Source organism: Mugil cephalus, chromosome 1 (genome assembly GCF_022458985.1).
Source record: "Mugil cephalus isolate CIBA_MC_2020 chromosome 1, CIBA_Mcephalus_1.1, whole genome shotgun sequence".
Classification (NCBI taxonomy): Eukaryota; Metazoa; Chordata; class Actinopteri; order Mugiliformes; family Mugilidae; genus Mugil; species Mugil cephalus.
Genome location: NC_061770.1, coordinates 17188916 through 17214322, shown reverse-complemented (window position 1 = coordinate 17214322; position 25407 = coordinate 17188916). Strand labels below are relative to the sequence as shown.

The 25407-nt window shown below is 43.6% G+C and overlaps 1 protein-coding gene across 5 annotated transcripts in view; it reads left to right on the top strand.

Annotated features, from left to right (window-relative positions):
- dip2ba (disco-interacting protein 2 homolog Ba) overlaps window positions 1–25407 on the top strand; it is a 44906-nt gene that overhangs the window by 13851 nt on the left and 5648 nt on the right. For 2 of the 5 annotated variants that reach the window (XM_047581852.1, XM_047581844.1), the window contains 33 exons: window positions 6589–6660; window positions 7896–8051; window positions 8790–8915; window positions 9120–9362; window positions 9459–9587; window positions 9966–9977; window positions 10325–10444; window positions 10935–11132; window positions 11403–11494; window positions 11581–11691; window positions 11840–11963; window positions 12265–12374; window positions 13087–13189; window positions 13296–13360; window positions 13450–13543; window positions 13770–13889; window positions 14749–14863; window positions 15479–15618; window positions 15730–15866; window positions 16244–16324; window positions 16510–16637; window positions 16843–16957; window positions 18238–18439; window positions 18592–18704; window positions 19072–19095; window positions 21045–21125; window positions 21261–21384; window positions 21497–21618; window positions 22311–22422; window positions 23473–23582; window positions 23702–23832; window positions 23927–24095; window positions 25208–25378. In XM_047581852.1, coding sequence (XP_047437808.1) covers window positions 6589–6660; window positions 7896–8051; window positions 8790–8915; window positions 9120–9362; window positions 9459–9587; window positions 9966–9977; window positions 10325–10444; window positions 10935–11132; window positions 11403–11494; window positions 11581–11691; window positions 11840–11963; window positions 12265–12374; window positions 13087–13189; window positions 13296–13360; window positions 13450–13543; window positions 13770–13889; window positions 14749–14863; window positions 15479–15618; window positions 15730–15866; window positions 16244–16324; window positions 16510–16637; window positions 16843–16957; window positions 18238–18439; window positions 18592–18704; window positions 19072–19095; window positions 21045–21125; window positions 21261–21384; window positions 21497–21618; window positions 22311–22422; window positions 23473–23582; window positions 23702–23832; window positions 23927–24095; window positions 25208–25378 — 3950 coding nt within the window. The remainder of the gene's footprint in view (window positions 1–6588; window positions 6661–7895; window positions 8052–8789; window positions 8916–9119; window positions 9363–9458; window positions 9588–9965; window positions 9978–10324; window positions 10445–10934; window positions 11133–11402; window positions 11495–11580; window positions 11692–11839; window positions 11964–12264; window positions 12375–13086; window positions 13190–13295; window positions 13361–13449; window positions 13544–13769; window positions 13890–14748; window positions 14864–15478; window positions 15619–15729; window positions 15867–16243; window positions 16325–16509; window positions 16638–16842; window positions 16958–18237; window positions 18440–18591; window positions 18705–19071; window positions 19096–21044; window positions 21126–21260; window positions 21385–21496; window positions 21619–22310; window positions 22423–23472; window positions 23583–23701; window positions 23833–23926; window positions 24096–25207; window positions 25379–25407) is intronic. The other 3 variants (XM_047581860.1, XM_047581869.1, XM_047581879.1) reach the window with 3 other exon arrangements.

The window sequence follows — 25407 nt, the reverse complement described above, 5'->3', positions numbered from 1 at the left end:
TAAAACAGATGAGGGGAGTGAGTGAATGCCTCACAGTCCATCTACTAACACAGTGGCTTTGATGTATATGCGCATTTTGCATTGTGAGCCGCTACGTCTTTGTTTTTAGCCGCGTTCTTTCTGCAGTTTCCTGTAATGCCTTGCACATAGTTTCACTTCTAGTTTTCGGGGGCAATCACGCCTTCCATTACATCCTCTGTGCGGCTTACGCCCTTTGAGACTCTACAGTTATTACCTACCGTACACTGTCAAACGCAGGTGTCGCACACCCTTGTAACTGTAAGCTGTAAAAAACCCATTTGAGGACGTCGGTGCACACATGCGTGCCTCCGTCGGCTTCCTCTTCATTTGAAATATCTCATTCACATTTTTTCAAGAGTAATAACCTCAGTCCTGTGGAAATGTGACCTCAATCCACAGTAGAAAATGGCTTCACAGCAAAACGTATAAACTGTCATTCCCCACAGTGTAATGCACACAGTAAAACAAAAGCATTTTTAATCACTGCATGCATCAGTCCGTGACGGACTCTTGTTGACCTTTGTGACATCCTGTCCAGCTGAATAGTAAATTTAAGTCATCTTGAACTGTTCCCGTTCGGTGTTTCTGTGAATATTCACATCCTCGCTATAGTTTGAGCTGTTAATCTCCTCGTCTCTAACATGCTCAGAGGCAATCTGCACGCTGCAACGCTTCATTTAAGCAGCACCTTAGTTACTTTATATACACTCTGTTACCGGTTCGTTAGTCATGCTTAAAGCGGGGCTAATGCAGCAGACCTACAAAATCCTCTTTTTATCTTTTCTATGTCATTCATTACAAGAATTGCATTCAGAAAATCTGTCATTACGAATCTGTTATGAATGATGGCTTGCCACATTTTAGCCACTCTTACTCAGTCGTGAGTCAGTCGTGACTGGGCGGGCCAGTTAACTATCGAGGCCCGCTGGTTCCGTCCTCCAAGCAACCAAACATAAACTGGATCCAGTCTCTAATGGAGATTCTGCCAAGAGAAATTACACTCCCCCAGCTTTTTGTCTCAGCTTGGCCGGCAGACTTCTCCAGCGATCCAGAGGCCACTTCATCCTCCCTGTTTGCCTGAAAAACCCCCACATGGGCTCGCTGGGTCCCAGAGGAGGAAAACATTGGTCCTGGAGGTGGGAGGTTTTATGTACGAATGTCTGAACGGCTCTCCAGATATGAACAGAAAACCCCCTGAGTGGAGACGCGGTCGGTGCTGATTCACGCAGACATAGATCTAAGAAGTCTACACAGTCCTTCGCTCAGATCCCCATGAAAACCAACGTCTGTATGCACGTAAATAAAACGTAAAAATGTTTATTATAATTTCACAAGGTCCAACATTGATGATTCCATAACAAATATTTAATTTAGATAGAATAGAAGCAAATCCTCCCTCAAAGTCTTTAAGTAACTTAAGGTCTTATTTTTCCATCAGTTGACTCATCCATTAATAGATGGCACTGAAAACTGAAAAATGAATCAGCAGGAAAAAAAAAATGAAAAAGCAGACTAGTTTTGTGTTTGTTCTTGTGTAACAGCTTCCATTTTAGAGCGTGCACTATAAGCTTCTTACATGGACTTTAACTAATGACCAGGTGCCATTAAATGGCCTTGGTGTCAGACTCATTCATTTGCATTTCCTGCCAAGTGCTGTTTAGCCGTGTTCTCAGCACAGTCTGCCCATTGTTTTTGTGTTTCTGCTCAGTGTCTCTATAAATAAGCTCTTGTGGGTGACGTTAGTTCCTCCTCTCTCAGCCCCTGTGTTTATGTGTGTATTTACATGTCAATGTGCGTACCGTGACTGTTTGTGCGAGCGACTTCTTTGTGTGTGTGTGTGTGTGGTTGGGTTGCGTGTCTTTCGCGCTGTCATTTGCTCAAAAAGACCCTCGAGGAGGGAAGGGTTTTTGTGTTGGTATCAGTTTCTTGTGATATAATCGTTGTGTGTAAAGCGCCGTGTTTGTCGCAGATTGTAAAACGCTGACACACAAAGACCATCTTTGTGCAGATGAAACCGGCGCCGTTGGCTGGGAGCCTGGCCATGACTTAAGAGGGTTACACGACATTCTTACGCTGCGGGGTTAGAGGCTAGCCTCGGTTCGCACTTTTGACAAAACCGCACAAATGTCCAGACCGGGAGATGTACAGTAATCTGTTGGATGTAATCTCCGATTACAGATTAGTCCCATGATGCCAACGCTGGATGGTTTTCTCTGTGTGTGAAAGGGAAGCTTTATGGACCGCTACCTTTGTAATTGAGGTAGTTGTCCTTTTATGAGTGTATGTTTGTGTACAGTTATGTGTTGGCAAGGAACCTGCCAAGCGACAGAGTGAGGCAAGTGTAAATTATGGGTGTCAGTCATGCCACTTGCTAATCTTCCTACAGTAATTACAGAGCTCTCTCTGTTGGGGTGGGGGGGGATAAATACATACCGTATGTATAAGTAGGGGAGGGTCTCAGTAATCTGTACACAGGGTTTGCTGTTGCAAGCGAAAGCAACGCAAACGGCGTTCGTTGAGGAGACATTTCGCATTGTTGCGACATCGTCGACAAGAGAACAACTGACTGAACGCCCTTTGTTCATATAACTTGAACATGTGAATCTCAGAAGGCCGATCAGCTGATTCTTAAGCCATTCGGTCCCCTCACCGCAAAACTCCAATGTACTCCGCTGACGCTGATGTGATTGTGTGTGTGTGTGTGTGTGTGTGTGTGTGTGTGTGTGTGTCACAGGTTGTGTTAACTGTCTGCTCCAGACTCCCTCCCGTTAGCTCTTAGTTCATCTTCAAGGGCTGGACTTTAACGGTTATAAAAGTCTGTTGTTGTGGCTGCAAAGACATAAAAGTGTGTTGTTGTTGTTGTTTTTTTAAGTGGGATCAGTTGAGAAGGAAAGTCGTAGTGTAGACGTTGGCAGCAGGTGCCAGCTGATTGAAGGAATAGCTGGGGAGCACACCGGCTCTGTTGCTGTGGATTTATGTAAACGTCTGGTGCTAAGTGCTCTCTGTTGATGGTGGCGGCTGGAATTAAACTGCTTTCAACAATAATTTCGCCCACTGTCGAGTGACCTGGAGGCTTGCGCGAAGATTTTAGGTGTTGAAGTACTGTCCCAGTTCATTTGTGTTTCTGTGTATTTCTTCCACCACACTCTTTTTGCGCGCTGTAAGTTCATTACTCATCAATTATTCCCCGTTGATGCGGTGTTGCTGTTCCTCCTAAGGCTCATCTATTCCTTATAATTAGCAGCTTTAAATGTATCGGCCACAGTCAGTCAGATGATTCAACTGTTCAGCCGCTGGGGGGAAAAACCCATCGAAACAAATATTTAGAACGAAGCCTGTGGTATCATATGGCCGCTCTTAGTTTTAATTAGATTGTCAGAAGTAGTCATGGGTCACAATGATTCCTCCTGATGTTCACAACACACGGCTACAGGTCCGTGTTGACTTTATACACCATCATGCCTCTCATGCACTCACTCGCCAGTTCGTTATGTACACTGGTCGGAACAAATACACTCTCATATAATAGCCCTGCTCTCTTCCTTCATGACTGTTGCAGTATGTTTAAACAATATGATCATTTTGGAGGAGGATGTTGTTTATGGTGCTGTTAAACAGGATTCAGTTAAACATTAAAGTGTTTCTGTTATTTAGACTAGCCCTCTGACATGAATAGGGGTGCCAAAGTATTTGTCGGTACAGCACTATTCAACACAATAGTACTGCAAACTACTTCCAAGATGAAGACACAGTTTAATCAACAGCTCTGAGTAGTTATAGTTATTTCAAACAAATACTGAGTGCCATAACATTCGGGAAGAGAACATTTAGTGCAGGACTGTTCTATTAGGAAGCATTCGTTACGCGTGTACCTAATGAAGTGGCAGGTGAAGTGTAAACAGTAACGTGATGGGATGATTTGCAAACACGGTTTGTTAAATATCTGCCAGAATGAACTCCCTGTAGTTCCTGGTGTAACTGGTACTACTGGCTGTGTGTGTGTGTGTGTTTATCCCCTCTGTGACCTTGTGCTGTCGGCTGTGACGGCATCAGATCTCCGTCTGGCTCTTCCTGAGGTCAGAGGTCTGCGGCGGCAGTTCAAAGCACTGGTCAAAGGGTCACTGGCATCTTGTCTCCGAATGAACCCAGAGTTCCCCCGGCCTGTTTTCACAACCAGCGTGATAAACACAAGCTTGGATGACGAGCAAGAAGGATGATCGCATAGAAATAAGATGCAACACACCCACTCTGACGCCACGCCCTCTAACCCCCACCACGCGTTGAGCAACCTCTGGCCGTGCCTGGACAAAAACCCTCCGTCCAGGTTTGACATACTGACACACATCCCTGTGGTAATGCCACCCCTGCTCCAGGCTCCACCGGCATTCGTTCCTCTGTGCACTGTAGCACCCTTTAACCTGCACCAGCTGTGTACACACACACACACACACGGACACATTAGCTTCCTGCACCTCAGGGGACTTTTTGGCCGCTGAGCTCGCTCTCCTGTCCAGTTGGCCCCTCTCTCTCACTTAGCACGGCGTTTTCCAATCAGCACATTCCTCTTTCTCTAGACAGACGCAGGGAGACGATTTTTGGCAGCGCACACGCAGGGTGGGGTAACGCTCATATCCTGTCCCCTGACCTCAGATTACACACTCGCACAGTTACTGTACTGTTTTGCTCACACTCCAAACTCCACATTCTTGCTCTTCAAACTCACAGCTTTTCCTCTGTTTCGTACCAGCTGTCACAGTCGGTCTTTCAACCCGAGGCCCCTCAGTGTCTTTCTGCCCACTGCCAACCGCGGAGTCACGGTCGTGCCAGTCCCCTGCTCGTTGTTAAGCCCGACACCAACACAGACTCTCCTCTGTCCGCGTTAATGACCGTCCTCCCTCCATCTTTCCATTCCCCTCTTCATGCCTCCCGGCACCACTTGGACACCGGGACCGGGCCCTGGCATAACCTCTGTCTCCCGACAAACAATGACGCTCCAGTCCGCTACAATCAATTTGCTGCTGATTACTTTGCTTGCATGTCTGTCTGGGAGTGTTTTCCTCCTCACAAACAAGCTTTGTAGCATGCCTTAGAGGAGGAGGAACAAAAGAAAAAGCTCATTTGTTGCCGTCTTTTTTTAAAAATTTTATTTTTTTTTACCCTGAGTAAGTTTGAGGCCAGCGTGTGTACCCAGGCATGAACCCTGAGCTGAATGCTGGCCACCCCATTGACAAAGCAGTCAATCGTACACTCCCTCTCACTGTAAAACTGTCTGACTTTTTTTTTTTTTTTTTTTACTGGTTCTGTCTCTGCAAACTCCCTCATCCCCCCAGTTTCACATAACTTCCAGTGCTGTGAAACCCCCCCGAGACTTTTCTTCTGCATGCATGGGAGGGATCAGAAATAAGAGTCTGCATTACTCAGCTCCGTACTGGCAATCTACATATTCAGTCCTAAGGGAAACTGGTGTTTATCCAGCCAAATCCCACACTCCACTAGATAGTGACCAGAGTGTGAGAAAGCTTTAAGACACAACACACAATATTTGAGTTACACATGGGATTCCCCACCCAGCGTCGGCTTATCCAGCCGCCCCCTCCTCTCTCTCCGATCTCCCTGTTGAACTTTGGCTCAGACTCATTTTCTTTCTATTGTTGCTTCATACACACACCAGACCACATATCCTTTCTCTTCTGTATTTACCCCCCCCCCCCCCCTCACTCTCTGCTGTCCCTTAATATTACGTTAGATGGAGGTCTTCTTGTCGTTGCCATCGCCGTTAAGTAGGTGTCAGGGGATTGAGGCTAAGCAGCCTTTTGGCTCGTTGCACTTGACACGGCGCACAGTGTTATCACTGGCCGCAGAACGAGTGTGGGAGATTGTGGCGTTGGTATTGTTTGTGTGTATAAAAGGGGAGCTATGCGCGCGTGTTGGTTAACTGAGTGGGGGCCTGTTTTGCATGTGTGTTTGCTGTACAAACAAACCGTGTGTTTTTTGGGGGGGGGGGGTGGTCCCAGTTAAGTGGACTTTGTCACGGCTCCGTCGCTCTCAACCAAACCCTGATGGGCGTCCTGCCAGTCCGAGGCCGAGCGAGGAAGGGGTGGCGCTGGGCGTGCGGTGGGAAAAGGGCGGTGGGGGTGAATGTTGGAGTCCCATGTGAATCTGACTCACATGGCTCCCTCCTTACCATCCCAACTTATCCCAAATAGCCTTCAGTGTAGTCATGGTCCTCCGCTTAACGCACTTATCTGCTGGTTGCTGGAGTCATATTTGGGCTTCATAGCCTGCAGCAGGGTTTTGTGTGCTCGTCATGTTTGTCCACTGGGGCTAATGTAAGGCCAAACAATGGTGTTATCTCTTTGTGTAGTTGCAAATGGACTTAGCTGTCGACATGTGGGGTTCGGTAGATCTGCTCTAAAGAGGATTATTATTATTATGACTCAACCCCTTCAAATGTATTAGCTAAAGCGGAATGTGTGTTGTGTGCTTCATGTGTATGCACAGTTGCCTGGTGTTTGTGTGGTAATTGTGACTAACATAACGGTGTGGTGTTTCTGTCCTCTCTCCTAGGTGACATCACACAGAAGGGCTATGAGAAGAAGAGAGCCAAGCTGCTGGCCTCCTACATCCCCCATTTGCCAAGTAAGACCGACTCTGCTCTTTGTGCTTCCTCATCTCACGTCCAAGCCCTCCTTCTTTCTACTCTCGAACGATTGTCACCTCCTCCTTGTCGGCATTGTTGTCGTGATTCACTAAGCGACGCGAGTAGTTGCCTCAGAGGAGTCAGGATTTCTCCATTCTCAAAGTAGCAGCTGATGCTTATTTTCCATCTGTAATGAGAAGTGCACTGAAATAACAGTTTGATTATCAACTTCACTTCTCTTTGTCCGAGATGTTCAATTGTGGCTTTTTGTGGCACTCTAGTGGTCAAAATGTGAATTGCACATTTGGTAACCAAGCATTTAACATTCAACTTCTCATGTAATTATTCCACTGCTCCGGCACAGCCCCACAGTTACGAAAGATATAGTTTTTCAATGAATTCAACACCGTTTTCTCAAAACAGCGTCAGCTCTTCATTATAGGGAAGTAACAGTGAGTGTGTCACTGGAGTCAGTCACCTCTGTACTCGCTGGAGAGTCGATTTGTCTGATATTTTCTTTTCCTCTCAGCTGCCTCACATAAGGGTGTGGTGTTTCCTCAGGAAAAATTGCACCACATTAGCAGCGGCATGAAAAAAAATCCTCCTTGATGCGTCATTGTTGGATAATTGCAAAGAGCAGTTCCAAACAACCGTGGCTTGTTTTTACTTGTGAAATTTAAAAGGAATACACAAATGTTCCATATTTAATACTTGAGTAAAATTCCCATAATTGTCCAGAGGCTTTTTTGTGTGTGTGTGTGTGTGTGTGTGTGTGTGTGTGTGTGTGTGTGTGTGTGTGTGTGTGTGTGTTATGGTCAGCTTACTTTAAATGTAACAGGAAGTCCCAAATGTGATCACATGCTTCTGCACCCATCTCCTTAAATTCCTTTATCTCTGAAATCCATCTCCTCCACAGGGACTCTGTTGCCTAGCCCTCTGGGGAAAAAAAAAAAGACCGTTGACTAAAAATATATTTGCTGGAATCTAACCCAGTTTCGTGTGCTCTGCTAACAGTATAAGTTGCATCAGTCAAGTAGTTGTCCTTATTCCACTTCATGGACTGAGGCTAAATTTAGAGAGCTTCTTGGAGTATCATGAAATATTGATGCCGTTGTGTCGCTCCAATTACGTGAAGCGAGATCACGTGACTTTCCTAAATGTTTGTTTTGTTTTATTAATGCCGGCCCTACACATGTTTGTGTTGACTGTGCCCATGCGTGACTCTGCTCCGTAGATGCGGGTCTGTCTCTGCCAGATGTGCAGCTTTCCCCAAGCCACAGTGCCGACCCCAGCCCGAGTCCTGAGGCCCCGGGCCCCTCCACCTCTTCAGCCTCCCGACACCACCGCGCACACCGCAGTGGAGGGGCCAGGGATGAGCGCTACAGATCAGGTAGGCATGGGACACGTAAAATAATGGTTCCATTTACCTCAGAGTTCAGAGGTCGGAGCTGAGAATGACGAGTTATCGGCGTTCTACTTACAGAAGTCAGAAAACAAGATGGCCGCTTCCATGAAAGCTTTTGCCTTGTCTGAATATAACGTGGTGTGTTCAGTATTTACATTATTTAAGTGCAGAGTGAAGAATATATTATATTAATATATAATATTTTTTGATATGAACTAATATTATTGCTATAATAAATGAAATTTAGGCTATTTAAGTTACACAAATTTTAAATGGAACATATAACTTGAACCAACTCATGAGTTTTTACACTGATGAAATCTACAAGACCACATGAGGCAGAAATTTGTTTAATTTAAACAGTTTGCCACGAGTGTGTTTGGCTCTGTTTTAGTTTTACCAGGCTTTTGTTTTTAGCCATTGTTGGCGCTAAATGGGCTTGTAGTTCCCATAGAACACATGAAAAACTTAAATACACTTAAAACAACATTTCAACATGTGTATGTGGACAAATACTGTCTGTACGACCGATTTTATGCAACAAAAACTAATCAGAAGTGCTAATAAATGGAATATTACAGCAACTTCTAACTACTGTTTACATATGAGGCGGCCATCTTGGTAACTCAACTCTCGGTAACACACCATCCAGCGGTGCTATTTTTCCAGTGGTTGTCTCACTTGGTTTCTTCTGTTTTTTTAATTTTTAAATTTTTTTCGTAGACATTCACACAGAAGCTGTGCAGGCAGCTCTGGCCAAACACAAAGAAGAGAAGATGGCACTTCCCATGCCCACCAAGAGACGATCAGCCTTTGTCCAGTCTCCCATAGATACTTGCACACCTCCAGGTAAACTTAGCTCCTTACACTCAACGAGCAGGTTGTTGGGTATGATTATGGCCAAATCCTGCAAAAACAGTGAGTCACCTGCTGAAATACCCCAGAGTAAGACACCGTGTCCTTGATAAATGCAGGGCATAAATCCTTCGGGGTGGAATAAGAGACTGTAGTGAATTAAAGATGTCTGACCTACACCCAACGTTTTACTTTCAGACACATCTTCTGCATCAGAGGATGAAGGCTCGCTGCGCAGAAAGACGGCTCTCAGCGCGGTGCTAGCCCAGACCCTGCAGAGCCCCGATTACTGGATAAACCGCTCCGTCCAAAGCTCTTCCACGTCCTCATCTGCGTCCTCCACCCTCTCCCATGGAGAGCCCAAGACCCAGCCCCAGCCCCAGCTTCAGCCCCCGCCTGCTGCTTCCCTGTTAGCCGACGTTCTGGCCCACACACGTATAGGTAAACTTTACAGAAGGAGAGAGATGTATTATAACCGATATGTCCCGGCGATAATGTATTAGTCAATCACGAGGCTTAATTTTTCTCCCCTAACAGAGAACAGCGTCCCCCCAGATGTGACGTCCTCCACTCCACAGGAGAGAGGATCCAGGGTGGACCTCCCCCCAGCAGTCAGGGGCATGAGTCGTGGACAGAGCCGCTCCAGCATGCTGGACACTGCAGACGGTACATGACAGGATGTGTATAAATGTCTCTTGAGGGTGCAAATGTCTGCGAGGGTGTAAGTTTATGTCACGTTGTGGTGGAAAAATTAATCTTCTCTTCCCATGAGTACGTGGAACTCTGGTTCTTTCTTCAGATTGGGCGGTTCGGCTCTTTTAATTGTGACATTCCCTGACATGTTTCTGTTTTTTCAGCGTTGCGGTGACAAATCTGATTGAATGTGTTCAAATCAATCAAAACAATATACCCAGATTCACCCTCGATCACCTTCAAATTCATCCTCATTTCACTGTGTGGTGGATGCTGCTAATGACAGATCTTTTGTGTTCTTTCTTTTGGGTCCATTAATCCTGTCCCTGTCTTGCCTTTCAATTAAAAAAGGAAAAAGAAAAGGTAATATACATCGAATCTGGGGAAGGGGAGGGATGCTGAAGAGGCCCAAATCCGCTTGCTTTCCAGCCTGATGTCTATCTGTCTTTGTCTCGTGTCCTAGGTCTAGAAGTAGAGAACTTCCTGTGTTTGATTTTTCCCTAAAAAAACAAAATCGTCCACTCTGTGTCTCTTTAATTACAAAAATTTCCCTTTTTCGACTCCTTCCTGCTGCCGATTCTGATCCTGACTGTGCTAGTGCGCGACCAAGTAGAGATCTGTGTTAGAGTCGAGGTGCATGTGCGGGTGTGGGAGTGTTTTTGTTTGTTTCCATGTGTTTGTGACGGTGGCTGTTCTCGGTGTTTGTCCAGGCGTGCCTGTCAATAGCAGGGTGTCCACTAAGATCCAGCAGCTGTTGAACACTCTGAAACGCCCCAAGAGACCACCGCTCAGCGAATTCTTCCTGGATGACTCTGAGGAGATCGTAGAAGGTGGGACACAAAATGTGCATCCATTCACAAAAAGCGCATTCAGCGTGGTCGAATTTCACCGCCGCAAATAGTCTTTTAAACATGTATCTCACAGTTTGTTGGGGGGCATGACTCATTCAGACTGTGGGTGGCGTTAGTATAATTTCCAGACTATTTAAACATGTATGAACAAACATGACTGAGAAATGCTGTTTATTTAGGATTTATGGAGGCTCAGTAGGATCAAAAAAAATACCCATAATTAACTTATCTTGCGTTTTCACTGGCATGAGAGACATACTGGTTAGGATTTAATGCAGCTTAGAAATCATCTTGGCTGTCAAATAGCACATGACAAACTTATTCATGGCCCACAGATGTTTTCTTTTTTTTTTTTTTTTCCAGTTCACCAAATTTCTTGTAGCACATCCGTTCTGTTGCTGACAGTGTTATTGCAGGGCTACACCCTTATTCATTGCTTCTCCTACTCGTGCCAATTTTTCACGTCCAGTTCCTCAGCCAGACCCCAACACCCCGAAGCCAGAGGGGCGTCAGATCATCCCGGTGAAGGGGGAGCCCCTGGGAGTGGTCAGTAACTGGCCTCCCGCTCTGCAGGCCGCCCTGGCCCGCTGGGGGGCCACGCAAGCCAAGAGCCCCGCCCTCACCGCTCTGGATATCACCGGCAAACCCCTCTACACACTCACATATGGTGAGCAATACGCAGCGTTGTTGATGCACAAAAAGTGAAGTTTTTATTTGTCACCGCCCGGCTAATGTAAACGTGAGTTATGTTTCCTGCCTGTGAGCTGGATCCAATGAATAAATATTTTCTGGCCCGAGCAGGAGAACACCTACAGTACGTTTCCTTCTGGAGCTCCAGTGGGTTGGAGAATTGAACAGTCCTGGAACAGTTACACAACATTAATAAATCACAATTTAACAGGCAACAATTTTTTTTTTTTTTGTTCTTCCCCCACAGGCAAACTGTGGAGTCGCAGTCTGAAGCTGGCCTACACGCTGTTGAATAAGTTAGGCACCAAGACCGAGCCTGTGCTACAGCCTGGAGATCGAGTAAGAGTTTCTCCCATTCTTTTCGCCCATTGATATGAATAATATAATAGAGCCTGTTATGTGAAATAAGTCTTTGTGCTTCTTAGGTGGCGTTGGTGTATCCGAACAGTGACCCTGGCATGTTCTGGGTGGCTTTCTATGGCTGCCTGTTAGCTGAGGTCATCCCTGTGCCCATTGAGGTTCCTCTGTCCCGACAGGTAAATATAATATAAACAAACGTGTTTATTATATGACCGATGTATTGACAGTTCGAGTGTATACGTGTGTTTTTTTTAATTGTCAAACTCAGCAGAGTAACCTTTCTCAACATGTCATAAGCCTCTTGACCCTCGTCTCTCTCCGTAGGACGCTGGCAGCCAGCAGATCGGCTTCCTATTGGGCAGCTGTGGTGTGAGTTTGGCGCTGACCAGTGAGGTGTGCCTCAAAGGGCTGCCAAAGACACCAAATGGAGAGATCATCCAGTTCAAAGGTCAGCAAACTTAAACCGTCTTCACCAGCGCTGCAGACTCAGCTCAGTCTCTTTGGGAGCCATTAGACGGACTCATTATAGGGAATGTGCAATATAATGTTCAATGTAGACTTGGTGAGGTGGGGGCTCGTTGTCTCCCTGTTTACATATAGTATTGACTGTTCACCTTTGGCCTTGAAACCTGGAGGTTGCAAGGTGAATATTGTCAATTTAGTGCATCTTTTAATGAGTGCAATACTTTTTTTTTATTATTATTTTTTTATTTGTGTCAGCTAAAATGTATTTTTTTTGTGGTCTCTAGGATGGCCACGGATGAAATGGGTTGTGACGGACACCAAGTACCTGACCAAACCATCCAAAGACTGGCAGCCTCACATCCCCACGGCCAACACAGACACCGCCTACATAGAGGTACAACTTTAAGTCACACTTAAATGCAGGACTGTTTCAGTTATCAAATGATTTTTTCTTTGTTTATTTTAGGGAGCTTTAATAAATTCATGTTATGTGTGGCTCCCAGTTTATCTATTAAATAAATAAATAGACTATTAAACTTTTTTTTTTATTATTCTGCACTGCCACGAAACTATGAAAGATGATCAAGACATTTAATTAGTGGCTTACTATTACAAACACATTTTTATTGTTTATTATTTTATATCTTACCATGTTAAATTAATAGAAAATAATATATAATGTGTAGAACTCATAGTGTGAATAATGTGTGTAATGGAACTATGGCCGTGCAGTCGTGTCTGTGCAAACAGCTCCGTGCAAAACTAAACACACAAAAATAACTCACACATGGCATTTTACGTTATTGCGAAATCACTTCCTCTCAATGTGTGCAAAGTTAAGCAAGATTCAGCGCAGATATGCCTCTGGCTTAGTAACCGTTGTGTCTTTGTGTTTGTCCACACAAAGGATTTGTGCACGCCACCGTCTTGTATAAATTGTACTTCCTTGTTCTGGTGCATCTTTTTAAGTTCCTCTCCCATCCTAAGGATTGTGTGTATATATATACACATATTTATGGCTATTTTTGGTTTATATCTGGATTTCCTCTGTGTTCTTCATAAATCTCAGCAACATTTTGCTTGTGTGTTTCTTTTTCCTGCCATAGTATAAAGCCAGTAAGGAGGGAACGGTGATGGGAGTAGCTGTATCCAAGATCTCGATGCTGACACACTGTCAAGCCCTGACCCAAGCCTGTAACTACTGTGAAGGTCAGAGTTCCGCTCTTCGTGTAACTCATGTGTCAATAGCCTCTCATCTCTTCTTCTCTTTTTATGTGGCAGCTTGCCTTATAAGTCTTTGTGTTTTCTGTCTTAGGGGAGACACTGGTCAATGTGCTGGACTGCAAGAAGGACATGGGCATGTGGCATGGCGTCTTAACGGTGACTACACGATGCATCCAATCCCCCTGTGCGACTTTGGTTTGACGCACAGTAGGACATTGACAATGTGTGTTTTCTTTTCCCTGCAGAGTGTCATGAACAGAATTCACACCATCACTGTGCCATATGCTGTCATGAAAGCCTGTCCCATGTCCTGGGTGCAGAGGGTCCACATCCACAAAGGTTCAGTCAATGTTCATATTCCACGTTTGTGCACTTTCACCGGTTCACATCGTATATTTAGACTGATCTCAGCACAATGAAAACCACCGTATGAATAAAATTAGAAAATGGCTTAAAAATGGGTCAAGGATGAACTGGATAGAGAACTAAAATGTATACTTAAGGGATGAAACGAACTACTTACTAACTGTACTATATATAACGTGTTCCTCTTATGCTCTCGTAGCACGTGTGGCCTTGGTGAAATGCCGTGACCTCCACTGGGCCATGATGGCCCACAAGGAGCAGAAGGACACAAACTTGTCCTCTATACGAATGCTTATAGTGGCTGATGGTGCGAATCCATGTGAGTCCCTCTTCCTCCACAAACACTGACGCTTTGTAACTAAACTAAAATGTATATCACAGTATTTTTCGGCATTTTATTTTCATTCATGCACGTGTTCACAACATTTTCTAGTGGTTGAGAGACGAACTAATGCACTAGACTGACTAAGGCTGGACTGTTTTACTGTGATGATGAGTAAATGTCATAGAATAATCCCACACTAGTAGTAAAACAGGTTTGCATGGCCCTGGGTTAGCACTGCCTGCTGATGGGAAATCTGGGGACATTTACAGCTCTGAGATAAAAAATAAATAAATAATAATAATAATGAAGAAACAGACAAATTCATTTATTTCTACTATTTATTCACATTCAAACATATATAAATTGCTATGTCTGTAATGTCAATAGCAGCGCGACCGGCTACCGTAATAACTGTAGTCTGTGCGCAACATTTTTTTCCCTCACTGATAAAAAGCTACAATTGGGGACATTTTTGGGGACGGCTTTAACTGGGGGACAGATCATCCAAAACTGGGACTGTCCCCAGTAATCAGGGACGTCTGGTCACCCTAAAAAAACAAAAACAACAAACAACTGACACATTTTCATTTTTTGGACCATTCCATCACACCATGCGTGTTTAGAAGTGATACACTGAAAAATGGTCCAGTCTGACACACTGTTCTGAATGCTGTGTAATATAAAATACACTGGTATGGCGGTATACTAAAAATTCACTTGTAACGGACAAAAAAATACCGTTTCTCGGTATGAACCAGTATACCGCCCAGCCTTACTACTACTACTACTACTACTACATATGGTTGTTTTAATATTTTTTACTGTTTTTTAATGTGATGTTTTCATCCATCAGGGTCCGTATCCTCGTGTGATGCCTTCCTGAATGTGTTCCAGTCACATGGTCTGAAGCCAGAGGTCATTTGTCCGTGTGCCACCTCCCCCGAGGCCCTGACGGTGGCCATACGCAGGTACCACATCCACATGTTCTGGTGTAGTATTTGTCTGTAAACAGGTGACTTTAATGTGTGTTAGAGATACTCGGTGTAAGAATAAGTCGAGTAAATTATCTTGATCACGACAGAAGTTGGTTGAATTAGCTTTGAGTTGGTGGCTGGTGAGTTTAGTTCAGCCTCAGATTGGGCATTAAAAACTCATATTCACAGTTTAGAATTAATGTGTATGAAAAATTAGGGGACATAACTTCGTCAAATTAGTTTTTTATTCCTTGTGCGACTGATTATCCAACACAAACAGGAAGGCTGAGACAGAGCGACCAAGAGGAACAACCAGTGATAAACAAACTGTTTTTGTGGTTTTGTCACCGGCTTGCGTGACTCTTGATTTTAATCTAAAGTAAACTCATGTCTGCTCAACATCTTTTATCCAAAGTCAAACTTTTCACTGCTTACAACGTCCACATTTTGTATTAAATTCAATGACATTTATTGAGATTGTGCATCTACAGAATGAAAATAAAAGTTCAACTCTTCCGTATAGGAACGACAAGAATCTCTACAAATGAAATGTCCAAAGCATTCTTGAATTAAACACGACTTGAGCATTAAGTTGTGTCTTCTCCACAGGCCTGGAGCTCGAGGAGCTCCACTACCAGCCCGGGCCATCCTGTCCATGGGCGGGCTGAGCCACGGAGTGATCAGGGTGAACACAGAAGACAAGAACTCCGCTCTCACCGTACAGGATGTGGGCCACATCATGCCTGGAGGTTAGTCACCGCACCCCGCCCTCCCTTTCAGCTGCACCGTTGAATTTACAGTCCACCTACTTTCTCTGATCTGATCTTATGACTGTGTTGTGACTTGCTTGTGCGTTGCAGCTCTGATGTGCATTGTGAAACCAGACGGGCCCCCTCAGCTGTGTAAGACGGATGAGATCGGGGAGATTGTGATCAACTCTCGGGCTGGTGGCACCATGTACTACGGCCTCCCCGGTGTCACTAAGAACACGTTCGAGGTCTGTCTGAGACACATGTTTAATGTGTAATGGTTCAGAAATAGTGCGGCACAGTCTGAAGTCTGATTGACAGGATTGCGGTTGAGCTATGCATAAGAACATTTAGTGCTAATTCGGTGAAAGGTTGACTTGAACACCAAAGGGAACAGCCCCTTTATGAAGTTCACCACAAAGAGGAAGAATAGTACAAGTGTTAGGATGTGAAAGGATGAATTAAACCACAGATTTAATTCAGTCATTTTACTGAAGTAGAAAATATCCTCCTCTTTCTTAGAATATCTGTACAGGTGTACATGCAAAACTGAACCTGACGTACACTTGAAACCGTGTGATTTTTATTGTTGAATACTGAATCCAGTGTCTCTGCTGATTTGCAGGTGATCCCTGTCAACCAAGCCGGAGCACCCATCGGAGAAATTCCCTTCACTCGGACTGGTCTGCTTGGATTTGTGGGACCGGTACGACGACATATACAAAATCACTGTAGTTACAGTGCATTGCACTTTGTTCTTTTTACGGTTCTGTTACGGCTTTTTTCCTGATGGGATCACATAATGGATACGACTGTAAACATCTATGAACATCGCATGAAGGTGGTGATGTTGCTTCGTCCGCACTGAGTTGTAGACGTCTTTCTCCACAGGGGAGTCTGGTGTTTGTTGTGGGGAAGAATGAGGGGCTCCTGATGGTGAGTGGGCGACGACACAACGCTGACGACCTGGTGGCCACGGCGCTGGCAGTGGAGCCCGTCAAAACCGTTTACAGGGGGAGGTGAGACACTGACTGGCCCCTCTGAGCCTGGAGTCAATGGATACATGCACCTATAGAAGCACTTATTAATTGATATGTGTCATATTTCTAACCAGAACGACCGGTTGTAGCATGTCACCTGTAAATAAATACCTCCTTGGGCCTGTCCCATTACGTCTGTCCAGAGGGCATGTTTGTGCTCAGTGCTTTGTTGTCACCTCTGCAGGATCGCTGTGTTCTCGGTCACGGTGTTTTATGATGAGAGGATAGTGATCGTGGCAGAGCAGAGGCCCGATGCCAGTGAAGAAGACAGCTTCCAGTGGATGAGCCGCGTACTGCAGGTACATACGCTTCTTTACGACACGGTCCCCGAAAGGTTTGACTTCCACTCACTCCTGGAGAGCAACTAATTGGAAGAGATTCCTCTAATGCAGGTGAAATCTGGGGTCTTGTAGAGGCCATAGTCATGTGACTTTCAAGTGGGTACCAAATAAAAACCTCAAGTCAAACTCAAGTCACTTGGATGAGGGCCTTTATTTTACCTTTATTGTAAACATACCATGACCTGGATGACTTAAAAGACGTCCACTTATATCGCCCCTAAATCAATCACACTAAATATAATTTCTGCACTTTATTCAGGTGCATACAGATTGTTCCTCATTTACAGACATCTCTACCTTTTGTGTCTTAAGTTACTTTAAAAGTGTTAAATGCATTCGCAGTTAATAGAGGGTGTGCACGTGACTTCACAGCCAGCGAAGTCTCTGTGGTTACAAAAAAAGCGACATTTGAGTAAAGAGATTAGCCGCATTAGTTTGAATCATAGGCTTTAATAGTGTCTAAATTGTAAAATGAATTTAAAAAAACAAGGTGAAGAACTGTAAATAGGTGAATATATCTGTAAAAAGACATATCCAACAAAGAAAAGAGAAGTAAATGGTTAATTGTTAAGAAAACCTAGAATCCAGGCACAGAAACCCGGTGTTGTGGTTCACATTTAGTGTCGGGTAACATTCATTTATGCTGTATTTTTTTTTTTTTGATGGAGTCATACCTTAAGTTACGTTCTGGAGGGCCGTCAGATAAGTTTGTAGATGTTGTTGTTTTGGCGTAGCTACGGCCGACAGTAACTATTTCAGTTCCAGCAATAAATACCAATTAAACAATTAAACAGCCCTTAGCGTTAGCATCTTTTATTTAGCCACATTTATCATAACTGAAATGACCTAAAACAAACTTAAACTAACTGACACTGAGGCTAATCCACTTTTACACAGCTGTGTTGTATAAAATACCAACAGGTCATAGTTTAGTATAAGTAGAGTATTTCCTGGCGTAGAAATCAGGTCCACATAAACATCAGGATAACTGATTTCTGGCCACATGGACCATTTGTTTTCTGGTAGTTCGTGTGGATCATTGTCGAGTCCAGATGTCCTTAATTTGATCTGATAATCCACATTTTTCCCAGTCTCACTGTATTTACTGTATTTACTGGCAGCAGTGACGTCAGTGAATACTTAACATGTACAAACAGAAAGATAATAAACTGCTTTTTATCTTGTTAATATAGTGAGTTGAGTAAACTATATATCTTGATCTGTATTTCCGTCTACAGGCCATCGACAGCATCCATCAGGTTGGGTTGTACTGCCTCGCGCTCGTCCCAGCCAACACCCTCCCGAAGACCCCACTGGGAGGCATCCACATCTGTGAAACCAAGCAGAACTTTCTGGAAGGAAACCTGCACCCCTGCAACATCCTCATGTGCCCGCACACCTGCGTCACAAACATGCCCAAGCCGCGACAGAAGCAGCCAGGTGGGCCGACTCGGACACGATCAGCCGACTTATATCACTGCAAAGCGTGTTTAACGCCCCAGCAGAGGACGAGAGTCAGAAATGTGGCCCTTTTTTTTTTTTTTTTGTTGCATTGAATTCATCGTATAAATTATTGTCTCTGATCTGTACAGTGGACGTGGGTCCAGCTTCCATGCTGGTCGGTAACTTGGTGGCTGGGAAGCGGATCGCTCAGGCTACAGGCAGAGAGCTGGGTGTGGTGGAGGACCAGGATCTCATTCGAAAGGTACCGGCACTGTTACCACCACACATCTAACTCTTATATACACATAACGTAATGGATGTAGCATCATTTTCGCTGGTGTCATGACAACGGACCACTCTTTATGAGGGACCTTTAATTAACGATTTTTATATTTTGCTTGTTGTGAGAAGAACAAGACACTAACTAGAAAAGTAATTAATTCAGAAATAAGCTTAACTAATTATCTCCACTTCATATGTTATTCTACAACTATACAAACTGAACTGAATGTGTTTGACAGCTTCAGGATGACCCTGTATCTGTCATGGAAAATGGATGATGCTGATGTCTTATCCTAAATCTCTGTTGTTGTTGTTCTGCCTTTTACTTTGCTCTGGTTGGGCTTTAGCTCTGTATGTGGCCCACCATGATGGTAAGGCTCTAGTCTGGCCCCCCTCCCCCTCCACCCGTCTCTTGCTTAACGCTGCTTCTGTCAGTCACACGTGCTTTTTGATAGCCCGACGACCGCCAGCAACAGCTTGGTCTGACACGGTGACTGTCCAGGCCGGCTCCTCGGCCAGCAGGGGTCCACACGTTTTAAAGCTTAACGTAAAAATGAACTTAATAACTCTTTGTGCTGTCGTTTTTTAGGAATGCTGCTAGCTTTGTTAAAGCAAAAACACAATAATCCATTGAAGTAAATTCATCTTTTCTAAGCGAGTGTAAGCTTTAATCAGTTAATAACAGAGTTTTACCAAAACATGACCAAAATAGACCTTTTAATTATCTGCTATGACGTGTTATAGTGTGTCTTGTTATAATTAGGAGCGTTTTGGTGTGCACCTCTGCTCGCTGTGTCCACTATGACCCTCCCACCTGTAGCATGGCTTGATGAGTGGTCGGGGCAGCTGGTCTGCATGATGTGACTCCTGATTCACTGTTGACAACAAGCACGACGTGTTTTCTGACTGAGAGAGAGAGAGTGTGGGTGGCACACAGGGTGACTCGGACCTGTGACTTTAATATGGCACTGCTGATTACTATGTCTGTGTGTCTGGAGAACATTTATTTTCTCTGTGCTGCCTAATGTTCACTGCCTTTAAAAGAATTCGTTGCTTTCACGTCCTGTCCTGTTCTGTCCTGTGCGCTGGCCACTTCCTAAGCTGATTGCCACAAGGGATCAACAAGCTGGTGGTGCATTTATTACACTTTGTTTTAGGCATGTCCCAAGTTTTTGTTTGGCCCAGATCCGGTCACATAATATTCAGCAGTCCTGTAACCAATCACCATTCAGATTCCTCCCAAACCGTTTAATTATCTCAGCAGATCTTAGCCAGCGTGTCATCAGTTCCTAACAGAGTGGTTCCAGATCAACCTTCCCTTCACAAATATTTTGTAGATGTGTTCAGTTCAGATTTATTGATGACCCAGAGGACAACATCAAATGACATCAACAGAACACAATAATCACAATAAAATTATAAAAAATACTATTAATGAGAAACGTGACCCATTAAAGTGCAAGGTGGCAGTGCAAACAATGTATAAGTACATAATACTAAGAAATGAAAAGTAAAAATAATGTATAAAATAAGTACGAATGAAGGAGGTAGCATTAGGAGTGCAGACAAATCAACCCCAGAGAGGCGTGATTTTTTATTTTTTACTTGTGTTCTCTTAAATAATATGTATATATTATGTGTTTTAAGCACAATAAGCTTCAAAATCAATGCTCTGTGTTGTATTAAGATTAGTTTTTAGTAGAGACTTCATCGCTGTGGAAAATAAATAATGATAAAGTTTTAAAGAATTTAAAAAAATAAATAAATATCCTTATGAATAGCTCTTTGGTGTATAGCTTGACAAATAATAAATTACTCTATTGTACAATAAATTACTTATTCTACTTGAATAAAATGAATGTTTTCTTTGTTCTATAAAGTATTTACAGACATGTTTAGTCATGTTTTTACGTGTTTGTTTATTTCAGCTGTAACATAAATACATACATGCTCCCGGAGCCAATCAGTAGCCGGTGAATTGTTCCCTCTGCGTTACTTTATTTAAGTTCAGCAGAAAAATTATTCAAGTTTCCATGACCCCTTTTGTTTTTTTTTTTTTGAAGGTTAGTTTTTGACCTGCTCCAATTTGCCAGATTAAATCATCTGTGTGTTTTCATGGGAGTGTGTCCCAGAATATTTCTGATAAACTCTAAAGAGTATTGATGTCTTTTTTTTTTAGTTTTTCAGGGCAGCTTTTAAGTGTTTCTATCTGTCGGTCCTTTTTGACACATTATTATTTGCTAAAGACGCAACTCAAACATGGAAATGTTTCATTAAGTCCGTCCTCGATGTTTACTCAACCCTCCCTGTGACATTTCAGCACCAGTTCTTGTCTGAAGCTCTGCAGTGGAGAGCCCAAACCGACCCCGACCACGTTCTGTACGTGCTGCTCAATGCAAAGGTAGATTAAACACAGACACACAATCACAGACATTAATAGATACTGATACAAATATTTTTTTTACTTTTAAAGTGAAAACGGTGATAAATTTTGCTCTACATGAGTTAATCTGTGCTTCCACTGTTTCTCCTCCAGGGGTTACCAGTGTGCACAGCAACTTGCAGTCAGCTGCACAAGAGAGCGGAGAAAATCACAGCGACTCTGATGGAGAGAGGAGGCCTCAACACAGGAGACAACGTGGTGCTGCTATATCCTCCCGGTAAGCACACAAACATGCCTAATTGTTTCATGTTGACTTACTTTGAAACTAAAAATGAAAAGGTGCTGCTCTTGAGTATTTTGGTGAGTGAGCCCGTCTCGTTCCTCCGCAGGTATTGACCTGATAGCTGCCTTTTATGGCTGTCTCTACGCGGGGGTCATCCCTGTTACAGTGAGGCCTCCACACCCACAGAACCTGGCTGCTACGCTCCCCACTGTCCGCATGATCATCGATGTGAGTATTATGTTATAGTAGGGGTCATCAACGTGATCTAGAGATTAAGTAAATATTCTCTATATTAAATTCGGGCTAGTGCTATTTATACATATACATTAATATTATATTAGGCTATCCCTTTACTAAAATATGCTGGATTTATGTCGATATTTATTTAAAGAAATTTAAATCTGAGGGTGGAAATTACAAAAATGTATAAAAATTCTCACCGTACAGTACCTCCACACCCCTGTTAAAGACCTTAAAGTACTACAAATAGGACACAAACTATCTTTGCATTCATTCAATCTTGGAAAACCCTTCAAAGGATCAGAGCGTACTTATTCTCTAGTAGAGTCAAATTTCACTCAACCTCACTCTATGAATTATAACACTGGTTTAAATAAAAATAAACAAATACTGCGATATGAATGTGAACCTTTCACTTTCGTTGCACCCCTTGAGAGATTTATCATAAATAATGAATAGCTCTTCACTAATAAGGTGAAATACTCCTGCTGTTGACCCCTGTAACTGATTTCCCTGGAGAGAAGCAAATAAAACTGAACTTTACCTCAGGGGATCAATAAAGTATCAATAATTAAATGGATTTTTTTATTTTTTTAGGTTATTTATTTATTTATTTTTTCAGATGTCACTAGTAGTTGGTGTCCTTAAATGCCTCTGTTGTTGTTCTTTGTGTGTCACAGGTGAGCAAAGCTGCCTGCATCCTCACCACTCAGCCTCTCATGAGGACCCTGCGGTCCAGGGAGGCAGCGACCAGCGTCAACGTCAAAACATGGCCCACGATCATTGACACAGGTATGTTGAGATCTGCTCAAACCAAAGCAGCTGTGAGGCATTAGACCTTTAAGTGGAATGACTCAATCCAGATGTTTTAATCATTTTATTTTGTTTTTTGTTGCCTTTATGACACGTCTGTGGATTCAGTGAGCAAAAGGGAAGTTCCTCTTTTGGCCACTAGGTGTCCTGCTTGCACTTCTAACTTTAATTGTTGGTGTGGGTCAAATTAGTCTAAACTAAATTTGTACCTTTCCATAATCTGCACTTTGTTTAAAATTAAATTTTTTTGAAATGATGCCAAAATACAAGCAAACAGGCAGAAATACAGAGTTAATACCAAAACTTAGACAATATCTGTCTCATTAGCTAAAAAAGCACACAGTTTTTTGTTCAAGGCAGTTTATCTGAGCCCAGTTTTTAATGATGCCATTTTTTGGCTCATCTGGTATTTATTTGTCCAAGAAAGAGGGATGTGAATGTTCTGCTCACGATGAAATAACAAATATAAATTCTGAACTAGAATCTCTTCAGGTCCTGGATTTGGTGAAAAAAGACTGCGTCCAGGCATTCGGCCATATGTCCTCATTTATCACAATTTCCTCTTTCCTGGTCTATCTTTAAGATAACATGTCATGTCCTCATTCAGTAATGTGATAACAGGCTATAATTTACTTAGGAGACCATTCGTAGGGAGGTAGCACACACCAATCTTGTGGACAAATCTCAAATTCAATTATCCCTCGCCTACAAATGGACATTGAATCGATATAGAAGATTTTGGTTTAGCACCACAACACAGAGCACTGGGAAGGCACATCCTCTTCAAGAGCAAATATTACCTCTGAGACCTTTAGTGCTTCCTGAATCCTAAGCGTCAGTAAATATATAAATGTAATAAATCTATAAAAGTCCCTTTTACTTAACCAGTTTGACATAGAAGCAGCACATTCACGTTTGAAGTGATGCGACAGAACGACTGAGTAATTATCAGGTTAGAGTCAGATCGTGGGAGGACGTGTGATTTATTTTGTCCAGTAGAGAAATAACTCCACTTCCGTCTCCGTCCAGATGATCTTCCCAGAAAGCGGCCTCCACACATCTATAAACCTCCTACAGCCGAGATGCTGGCCTACCTGGACTTCAGCGTGTCCACCACCGGCATGTTGACCGGAGTCAAGGTAAAAAATAAAACCGTTTAAAGTTTGGCTTTAATGGGTCAGTATTTGAACTTAAAACTAAAAGTGGTAAAAATGAAATGATGATACCGTAGACATTAAGAGTTTTTAAATGTCCTCAGATGTCCCATGCTGCAGTCAGCACTCTGTGCCGCTCCATCAAGCTGCAGTGTGAGCTCTACTCCTCTCGCCAAGTAGCCATCTGCCTGGACCCGTACTGTGGCCTGGGTTTCGTCCTGTGGTGCCTCTCCAGGTAACCCCCAACGCAGACCATCATCCACCATGTAAAACACTTACCTCCCGTGTTGCCTTGTTGCTCTACTGAGCCTCTTTCTGTCTGTCTCCAGCGTTTACTCAGGTCACCAGTCCATCCTTATCCCTCCTCTGGAGCTGGAGAGTTCGCTGTCCGTGTGGCTGAACACGCTCAGCAGCAATAAGATCAGAGACACGTTCTGCTCGTACTCGGTCATGGAGCTCTGCACCAAAGGCCTGGGCACGCAGACGGATATTTTGAAGGTCACAGTCACACAATCTGCCACACGTGGTTCTGCCCCGTCACCTCCCAACACTCTAATAACAAACGCGGAGATGAATTAGTTTATGTCAGGGATAATAGCTGCTGCGGAGGTGACTAATAAACACCTGTCGGATCATTTAGAGAATATTTTGTTAAGGTGAAATTAGAGTGTGCTCAGTCGGAGCGAGTGAGTAATAAGTACACGCACCAGATAACCTTTTATGTAACGGACCTCAAAGGACAAATGTAGACTGTGAAGCATCGTCAGAACGTACCATACATTTGAAATGTTTGCTGCTTTATCAAATAGATGTGTGAGTGTATAGAAGCTTACATCTAAGTCATAAATCTGCTCTATGGAGGGTATGCATGTGATGTCACAGCCAGCCAAGTCTCCATGGTTACGGCCACTGAGTGAGTGGCAAAAAGTGACAGTTGAACGTGGAGATTAGCAGCATTAGTTTGAGTCATGGGCTTTAATAGCGTCTAAATTGTAAAAAATAATTAAAAAAATGGGGAAGAGCTGTTGTGCGATTGACTTTACCAACAGATCTGATAAAAGAGTCAGAGATACCTGTGAAAATGTTTCTCCGACTGCCAAAGAAAAGAGAAGTAAATGGACTGCTGCATTACTGAGAAACAACTCAAATCCAGGCGCCGAACCTGGTGCTGTGGTTCACATTTAGAGTCAGGTAATATTCATTTATGCTGTATTTTTTGGTGAATTCACAGCTCAAGTTACATAATATTTGCGATCACTCCTCATCATCCTTTTAGTGTCTGGTCAGACGCTACAGTATTATGTGGCTAACGTTGCTTCTCAGTAAAGCTCTTAGCGTTAGCATCTTTTTTTTTAGCTACATTTATCATAAGAAATGGACTAAAACTAACTGACACTGAGGCTAATCGACTGTTCAATATCCATACTATTTCGTATGGATCATTTTCGAGTCCAGCTGTCTTTAATCTGATATTCTACATTTTTCCCAGTCTCGCAGGGGGACAGTGACGTCAATGCATGCCCTCTATATCTGTTTCACCAAAGCTGAGTTCACGATCATGGTCCGTCTATAATAACCTGAATAACCTCCAGCCGTCTGTCCCTCTGCAGGCGCGGGGTCTCAATCTGTCGTGCGTGCGCAGCTGCGTGGTGATCGCCGAGGAGCGTCCTCGCCTCGCTCTCTCTCAGTCCTTCTCCAAGCTCTTCAAAGACCTCGGCCTGTCGCCGCGCGCCGTCAGCACCGCCTTCGGCTCCAGGGTCAACCTGGCCATCGGCCTGCAGGTCGGGGGCACGCGCACAATGTTTTTTCT